This window comes from Varanus komodoensis, unplaced genomic scaffold, assembly GCF_004798865.1.
Source record: "Varanus komodoensis strain SLA01 unplaced genomic scaffold, ASM479886v1 scaffold13_1, whole genome shotgun sequence".
Classification (NCBI taxonomy): domain Eukaryota; kingdom Metazoa; phylum Chordata; class Lepidosauria; order Squamata; family Varanidae; genus Varanus; species Varanus komodoensis.
Window position 1 is genome coordinate 9,202,969 of NW_025335408.1, and position 9,938 is coordinate 9,212,906.

Consider the following 9,938-nt stretch of genomic DNA (forward strand, 5'->3'; position numbering starts at 1 on the left):
GCAATTAAAAAGTCTCCATTAAAAACACAAGTCATCTCAAAAAATGGTACAGTGTTGTTCCAGAGCAAGGAAAGGAAAAAGCAGCCAACTAGTGATCATGGTAAGTTTCATGCTTTTCCTCCCAAATCCCACTTCACAGCCAGTGAAATTGGGAATCTCTTCTGGCTCCCGCCCAATAAGTACATGATCTGAACTTCCTCATTTGTTCTGGAATTCAACATACCCCACCCCCCACCCAAGATGTATTTTAACCTGGTGTTGGAAACATCAGTGCTTGAACTAGATTCTTCTGGGTGTAAGGCCTAGCTTAGAGAGCTAGGGTAGTCCAAATACAATCTGGTGGGCACATCAACCTCTATCATTGATAGGTAACTTGGAGTCTTTGGACAGGGCAGATGTGGCTTAAGTGGTAGGAACCTGGTGTTCAGAATTTGCCTGGCCAACAGAACAGTGCACTCTGCCTGCACTACTTGTGGTTCTAGCATCTCATCTCAGTACTTTCAGGTACCTTGAAATGGAAAACATACTGTACAGCTCCAGTTACATATTTGGAAACAGTGGAACACTGGAGTAAGGCTTAAAAGAAAAGCATCTTTAGCATTCCTAGCAAAATAGAATCCATGTAAAACTCAGCTGTGAAATGTGGGTATGATCACTTCTGATCACTTCCAAGCAAAGGCATATTTCTTATTCTATTGCTCTTTTTTCTTTGATGATCACTGCCACCTAAACCACAAATTCCAAAATGAGTTTGGTTGATGATTGTCTTTTTGTTGTTGAATTGAAGAGCAGGATAAATAAAGCACCACTGAAGTGAAAACAACCACAACAACAACAACACCATATTAGAACTAGGTACTTTTTCCAGGTTATACATCGTCTCCATCATCTGAACTAAAACTGCTTCTTTGGCTGCTACCTTTGGAAACAGCAGGAGATGCTGAAGATAAAAGTGGATCTGTCCCAAAAGGTGATATTGTATCATCCAGTAATATTTCATCTAACCTTTGTTCTTTTAAAGCTGCACTAAAAGATAGATCTGTAAAGTGGGAGAGTGGATCAGAAAAGGCTGCAGTTGTATCACCAAGGTCAGAGTGTTGTTCCTGGACCACTGCAAGATGTCGAGAATAGTCTATTGAATTTTCTTCTGGATATGCAGGTTGCTTCATGACATGGGATGCTAAGTCTACAGTGCCAACTGAAGACATAAGAGGGAGGCCATGGGCTCGTGCTTGTATTTCTAGTTCCTGTAGATTGAGAAAAGAATATTTTTTTAAATATAGACCTATAATTAGTGCTGGTTCAGAAGTTCACTCCACTGCTTTTTCTTTAAACAGATTTCCCCTGTCCACCCTTTCTTAAACAACATGGACACAAATTCAATTTGCAGTGAGAAATCCATAATTTCTATGCTTTGATATGTTCCACAAAACAAACTAAATGTGTTTGTTAACATGCACATATTTGGAAAAAATATGTGCGAAGATATCTGCATATATTCCTAAAATGTGCATGGCTCACTTTAATCTTTGAATGCATAAAATGTGCACACAAGTATGAATTTGTGTGGCTAAAAAACAAACCCCACACCATTGCTGAACCAAAAAAACCCCACACCATTGACTATGAAACAGTGAGAATATCAGTGAGATCAAGTTTGAAAAATCCACTCATCCCAACCTATATTAAACTGAAACCTAAATCTGATATAATTTTGACATCTGTTTTGACAGTATGATGATTATATAATTGCATTATGTCTATCTCTGATACTGTTGACACATAGTTTTGCTATTTTCCAAGCAACATGCTGACTGCATTAAAATATAATAATAAACTATGCTTTTTGAATAATGACGGTTTATGATTATGATGATTTATACTTAATGTGAATGAGACTGGGCCTGGGCCAGCTTTCTCCCCTCCTCTCTCCTTGTCTGGCAGAACTGCAAGGAAGAAGCTGGAAGCTTTTCTTCTGCTTTTCAATTAACCACAGTTCAATGTTATGTCCAAATCGATACAAACTGTGGATAGTTTTAGCTATGGCTTACTAAACCAAGCCAGCTTCAAACCTCTGTTTCTGAACTAAGGTTTACAGAAAAACTACTCAACTGTGATTAATTGAAAATGGAAACCAACTCAAGTGATCTCTTTGCAGCCATACCAGAAGCAGAAAGTGGGGATTATGCAACTCCAAGGGTTATTTGCATAATGTGAAATACAATTTATTGTCATGTTTTAATGCAGTCAATATCAAGGACATCTTTCAAAGAGTAAAACAGCATCTTGGAGTTGAGAGTCTTTAAATACAGACCAATTTGTCATTGCAAGGGGTACCATGCTTACATATGACGAGCATCTGTTTATATTGTTGTATTGTCTTAAGCACTCTTATTGTAATGAGAATTCTAACAGTACAAGCCTATAAGTCCTGTTGAACTCATTGGGAGACTCACTTCTGCATAAACATGTATAAGCTTGTACTGTTAAGCACCTAATTAAAGTCCAGTCCTACACGTTGATACAAAGAAGTGAGTCTACCCCAAAGGGCTTAACTTTGGAAGCACTGTGCCTTGCTTTAAATACTTAAAAGTGATGAGAAAATCCTGCCAGCATTTCTACTCACTAATTATCTACCAAAATTCAGACCTGCTATCTAGAAGCAGACCAGATTCCTTACCCAATTAAATATGTTGCAAATCATGTGCTCTCTGCTATAGAAAGCCACAGAAAGATGATGTGTGACTTAATTTAATGTGGCATAAGGTTCGCCAAGGTAAAACAATGTCATGGACATTTTAAAACTGTGAAACAGTATACCGGACTCTTGAATGTTCAGATAGTATTTTAAACAAACAAGTAAATTCTTGTTTTTCTTCCACTGTGGCTGAATCTAGGAACAACATACACAGTAGGTGAAGCCTGTACTCTTTTTCATATTCTTTTTTATTTTCTGATTGAATGTGTTGCTCGCGACAGACAGCCCAGCAAAATAAGACCCCTAAAACTGATACACTTATGGATTTTGTAACACTGTTCTGTTACTGCATGAACTATTTAGGATGAAAACAAAAATACTGCTAGATAAGGTTCACAAAGCAGTGGGAAAGTATAACAAAAAGGGAAAAGGGCTTGGTTCTGAATGGGTACATTCTTTTACATACAAACCTGAATTCGAAGCAAAAGTCGCCTGTTAGCCTGCTCTAATTTCTTCTGTCTGTGTTCTAATTCTCTGGCTCTTTGTTGTTCTTTTTGTAACCACTTGATATACTCCACTGATGCTTTTAAAATAGTTCCTTTGTTCCAGCGCATATCACTGAAAAAAGTAGAGATAACCTTTTCACAATTGTGCACGTCAGCAAAATTCATAAGAACGTACAAAATCTTTTACATTAATATGAAATAATGATTTACATGGCCATTATTCACTCTTAGATATTATTGCTTCTGAATGGAAATTTTAATAGAATAGTTAAGAAGCCCTTATATAGTAAAATTAATCCCAGAATGAAAATAAGTGTCAAAAGAAAGTAATAAAATGACTTTTTTTGTGGGAGAGCTAAATGCAATATCATGATTCTGCCATTAAAGTTTTTATATTTTTAGTGAAAATTGCTTTTATTATTAACTCTAAGATTAAAATCTATGGGCAGTATTTTTGCATTAATGAACTTGTAGGAAGCATACATTACTGAGAATTTAAGCCTAAATTTTTGAAGATCATTTCAAATGAGGATGCTTTTATTCTTATTTGAGCAACATTTCTCACCTAAATTTGATTGTCACTGAGGACGATATACAGAAAACATAGTCTAGTAACTGTTACCTGCCATACTACAAAACCTGTATGATAATGCAAACTATGACAAATTTCTTCTCAGTATGCACTGAACATCCTCACAAAAACAATTCCCAGGAGCTTCAATGGGATATGTCAACCATTGCACCACATCAGAATTACAAAAGTACATCAAATAATGTTTGGATATGGACATAGGGCCAGCCCTACCATTCAGCAGAGTGGTGCACCCACCTCTGGCAAAAGATGCTATGAAGCAGCAGCAAGGTTTCGGAAGGCGATTTTAAGAAATCCAGGTAGCCTTTCCCATGTCCCTACCAAACTAGCCTTCTGCTCTTAGGTGCAGTTGAGGATACTTTCTCCTCAGCAGCACTGAAATAAAATTCAAGTGCCAGTCCAGTTCTCTCTCTCTCTCTCTCTCTCTCTCCCCGTGTGTGTGTGTGTGTGTGTGTGTGTGTGTGTGTGTATATATGGAATGTGGGAAGGCATCTCAGGAAGGAAAATGTTTTGTTCTGACCTGGGTTATATATTCAAAATGGTGGCATAAGGAAAGAAGCAGCTATATAAAGTTAAGAAAGCCCCAGAAAGATTCACCTGGACTCCAACCAAAGGGCCACAGATATATATGCCATTCTGTACACAGATATGCAGATCTTTAGGACATTGCCAATGACAAGGAGACTGGCAAAACAAGGTAGAAAATAGCTTGCTAGTGGCTGAAGATATCTGATTTGCCCAGTGGGTTTAAGTCAATAGTTCTGGAGATTTGAATCTGAACTACAGTAAACTCAGTTATGTCCCATTCTGGCCCTCATTAGGCCATGTCACCTTTCTATTGACCTGGTTCAACAGGATTTTGATGTCTTCCACCACAACCACTGAATCCTAGTACTGCAGATTGGTCCATACTTAGTTCAGCAAGATCTGAACAGCAAGCAAGAGAAACATGGTATATTTTATGTGCCATGTTCCAAGATTTTTCAGGCTTATCAAAACCAATGGGCAAAATCATCTTCAAAACGGATTGATGATTCTTCTATTGCAGGAAGTGATACCAGTTCTGGAGACAGCATCAGCTGTTGTACTAACAGTATGCCAATTCACTCATCCTCAGCTGCTACAGAAGAAGAAGCTGAGTTGCAGAAGGGGCCGTTCTTAGAAGGGTCTATGATTGTATCAAGTTTCTCACTGCTGAGTTCATTCAGAATCGCTTGTTATGCCAAGCTTGTACTTACGTTAGTCGCACACAGTTTTGTGTTGTTATATAAATCCATAATTTAATCAAGCATTTCTTAGTTCTTGGAGTGTGGGGAAAGGGCTTAAGTGTCAACAGATATTCCATCCAAAGTATCAGGCAGGAGGAGTAAATAAAAGGCATAATGTTTGTGTATGTAGCAGCATACTATTTAGGCTCTGCTGAGTAGCATTAGAACTCCACAGATGAAAGCATAGGCAGACAACCCTAATGCTGCTTTAGGCTTTAAAACCATACTCTTCACAGCAAAGCTTTGCCAACACCCCTTGCAGGAGACCAAAATGTATTGTTCTCTTGTTCAGTCCCAGCTGTCAGTCTCAGTCCTAAAGTTGTGCAGAGATGTGGAAATGCACAGAATGGGATGCACACATACATCACAGATCTGGTTTAAAAACTTGTGCTGAAATTGTTGAGTACATGCCTGTGGAAATTACTTTAAAATGGTGCAGGTGAGCCATTCCCATACTGAGTCAAAACATTGGTCTGTCTAGCCCAGAATTATTGGCACTGATTGGTGGGTCCCAGGTAGTCGCCCTTCCTGCAGACACCAGGAATCAAACCTGGGACCCCTGCATGATGCAACCCATGTGCTTTGCCATTGAGTTAGTGTTCCTGTCCAGACTTGGACTCACCACTCCACCCCAGCCAGCTTCCCCTTGGTTTCTCACTACAGCTTTTTGCACTGATGCTTTGTTGCATCTGGAGATGTCAGCTTTCCAAGACTAATGTGCTGGCTTGCTCTCAAGCTGCTCAGGAATAATGCCTTGCTACTGTGTCATGAAAACTCAGGTTATAATGTGCACTGGAACTGCAAATAATATTGTTTTTCTATCTGCTGAGCATTTGGCTATTTATTTTTACTGGTCTAGCAATGCCAAGGATCCAATCCAAAAGCGGGCCAATTATTATACAAAACAAATCAAGAAAACATAAATAGGACTCTGTAACACCTGATCCCACTGAGAAATATTAAAATGACAACAGTAACAACTGAAACATGCCTGATATCACTATTACCAGGTTTTCTAGAGAGGACTTTAAATCTACCACATCTGCTTCTGAATTCAGAATCCTGAATTCTGTTCAGGATTAAGATTGAGTCTCTACCATTTCCCCCCTTTTCTTGTCTTTCTGTACTTTCAGCATCCAACTGTTAAGGGGTGCTGTGGCACAGTGGAACAAGTAGCATTGGGCAACTACACTGTTGGAGAATGTTGCTTTGTTCCACAATTCCAAAAGAGCCTATGTTTTCTCTGCCAACCCAGCCCCCAAAGAAACAACAAACCTGCACAAAAATAATTGGAAAACACAGGAAGGAAACTAGAAGATTATGGCTTCTGAAGTTCCCATTCAACTGTTAGTGAGGAATGACAAGTGCCCAATAAAACCTTATACAGAAAAGCTTTCTCAGCACCACCCCTAAAGAACCTGTGCTGTTAAGTTTTATCTGCTTCCAAGGATTCATAAAAATAGTGTTGAAGGATCTCTGATTATTTCAGGTATCGGTACTATAATGGACGGCTATCTCCAGATTTAATGTTCTTCAATCCCAAATCCTTTGGAACAGTTCTGCAGGCAATCCCCTTTCTTCAAGGATATGTTTTTTCCCTTAATCAGGAAGCAAAATGCATAGAACATACCTTCTGTTATGTAATTTCTGTGCTGGATTAAGGCAGCATACAATGGGCCCTATACTGACCAAACTACCAAGAAGGTCAGCTCAATTTTATATTTAATGTCCTATGGAAGATAAAATCCCCCCTGGTGGCTCAATAGTAGCTACATTTCTGTCTGTAGACATGCAAACAAGAGAAAAGTCCCAACAACACAATCTGCTGCCTGAACTGGGGAGGATTGGGTGCAGGGGCCAATCTATGGTTACAGGAATGCTACAGGATTGTTTTATGCTATAATTTGGATCTATTTGCTTTGAGATCCTGATGTCCTGTATATTTTACATATTTTTCCTCCACTGACTGCAATACATTTGATTGATTGACTGATCGATTGATAGTATGGTCATGTTGGCACTATCCTGAGGCCATTTTTCATTATATTATGTTACTTGTTCTTATAATTGAGTGACCAGAACAGTACTGGATAACCTAGAGTTACAGCACTCATCTCTCTGACCAAGGAAATACTGTTCTAAATGGCATTGCCATGCATGGTCTCTACCCCTCACCTACCACATGTAACATATCTTATCATGCAGATAATGAATTGAGTGGGGATATGGATTCACCAAATGCCAAACAAGTACAAACACACAGACAATAGGCTGTTGATGTCGTGCCTGAAGCCCCTACAGAGACAGCACCTCACGAGGAGGTCTTGTGCTTAGGACCCTGTATCCAAAAGCCAACCCCGCAACCTAGCCTGGGGGTGGCTGAGCAGATAGCTGCACCTCCCACTGACTCCCTGTCCATTGAGCAAACACCCGAGCCCACATCAAAGCCAGAGAAAAGACACTACGAGTTCTACTCAGAAGGAGTCAGAGCGGGCTGTCCCTCTTCCTACTGACGCTGAACTTCCTGAACATGACACAGGAGACGCAGGGGGCGTAATAGACTTTTCTCTAGCAACCAATCATAGAATTCTGAGAAGATACGAGCAAAGGCAGGTCTTGTTACGCCAGAGGGAAGAAAGGCGTGACCAGGAGGGCTAGTCCCACGTGGATTCGGGGAGAGACACCATTAGAGGATTAACATCTGCATTCCAAAGACCTCAACAGAAGAGTTTATCTGTAGAGTTGTAAATCTTGTAGACAAGTAGCAATAAAGAACTTTAGTTTTATTGCTCGTGAACGTGTGGGTTGTTTACATGTTGAGTAGCACCTCGGTTGATCAGAATGAGGACACTGAGGGGTCTCTCCTCCCCTCTTTTTTGTTTTCCTCTCCAGCACTCAGATAAAACTTGAAAAGTACACTGTCTTTTTTCCCCAAAGTTAACAGGTTACAAAAATATATAAATCAAAGTAGAATTATTCTTGATGTTGGAGAGAAGCATCTACCTATATAAAGAGATGAATCCAAACTGAAACTTCTTCTCCTTCCCACCCTTTCAGAAAAGTTTTTATTTCCAGTTACTTGGGGGCTAGATTGCAAGAATGTTGGACCTTTCATAACCGGTCCACTCAATTTGCCTGTTGTCCCCTGACAGGGTCAAGGAATGTCCTCTCAATCAGTCACCTCCTGCAGCCCAGGAGGTGTTTTTCCCTCTTTTCCAAGTGGGATGGTTTCCCATGTTTGTCCTGAGAATCTTCACCAAGTAACATTGAGAGTGCAAAGTCATCTGCCCAACTCAGCTTTCCAACTCTTCCTCAGAATCAGATGACTCTATCCAAGCAGACTGTAACATATGGGAGCTGGAGGGCTCCCCTCTACACTCAGGTCCAGGGGCCTCATTTGGCCCTCTTGAGGTTCCAATCTAGTCTTCTGGTGTTGCTTAGGTACCCACCCTTCCTTCCTGTGGCCCTACCATTTTCCAAACTACCCATACTTTGGATCTTTTCTGGCTCTGATGATATTTTTCCCCAACCTAAAAGGTTGTCACACTTCTCCTAAAGCTTAGTTCCTGATATTAAATTTAGTTCCTCAGTTCCTGATATATAAACTAATCAGCTGGAACCTTTTGTGGTTTTGCTCCCATGCCCTTTGGCCCCACACCTTCGGCTTACTTACCGCTAGAATATTGCCCCTGAGCAAATTCCCAAAACTCAATTAATTCTTCAAGCTGAAAGAGGCATTTCATCCCCACTCTAGTTGTCTGCCAGAAGAAAAATGTTATAAACCAAACTGCTTCGGTTAACCCTGAGAACTTGTAAACCTATAGTATCCTTTGCCCTTTTCTTTATATTTAAACTGTATAAACAATGACAGAAATGACAGATGAACTCACGGATCATTAGACTTTGGGATAAGCGTGCCAAGCTCCTTGATCCGGTAATTAATGTTGTACCTTCTTCTTCTTTCAACTATGAAAATGAAAGTTTGCAATAATAGCAGAATGCAAGAGAATGGATATAATTTATTTGTAGAAACTGAAATGGTTATGTTCTTACAAAATGTTATGCCTATTTCAAAACATCACAAAGGCCATGCTTTGTAATATCTGCAAATACATAATCCATGAAAACAACAAAATGGCTAGGTGAACTGTACTGGAGAGAGAACATGTCCAATTAAACAGTTTCTCAGACTTTTTATGATAGAAATGGAATAATCTTCCACAATGTATTTCTGAAGAAGGCATAGCTATATGTAAAATGTGACAATGAATTCACATAATGTTGATTATCACTTGAATTTACAGCATAAAATCATGCTGTATGTTACATCATGGGGTGTATATTTTTACCATGTTTGGCAAATAATGTTGGAAGGCAACAATGAGGTAGGAAATCTCTATTATGAATTCGTAATTGTTTGGAGTGAAACATTTAAACTGTCTGGTTGCAAATCTTGACTTTTATTATAAATCTCTATCTACTGTTAAATGTTACCAGATCTTTTTAAAAGAAACAGCTGGAAATTAACTAAAATCAATAATCTCACAGTGTGAGTCATGCATATGCTTGCTGTTACTTATCATTTAGAAATCAATATATTTTGGCATTTTGATTTTTTGTTTGTATTATGAAATACCTACATTGCTTAGCTTTGATTATGGTTGCATGGAGTCATCACAATGGCCTCACATAACTAGAGAGCCTTCAAATGAAAGTACACACTATTGTTGCAAATATAGCTACTAAAAACTTTACTCGTTTACTATAATCTATTCTAAATTATCCAACCATGGAATCAATTTTCTTGCCACATGTAGCTGTATTTATGCAGTCTCATTTTAAGAGGCTCATGCAGGATGGTATGAATGTAAGAA

General features: G+C 39.1%; 1 protein-coding gene across 1 annotated transcript in view; it reads right to left on the bottom strand.

Annotated features, from left to right (window-relative positions):
• Window positions 1-869: 869 nt before the first annotated feature.
• The window catches only part of TFEC (transcription factor EC), a 116,568-nt gene continuing 107,499 nt past the window's right edge, over window positions 870-9,938 (bottom strand). The window contains 3 exon segments of the mRNA XM_044422926.1: window positions 870-1,247; window positions 3,169-3,316; window positions 8,955-9,030. Coding sequence (XP_044278861.1) covers window positions 870-1,247; window positions 3,169-3,316; window positions 8,955-9,030 — 602 coding nt within the window.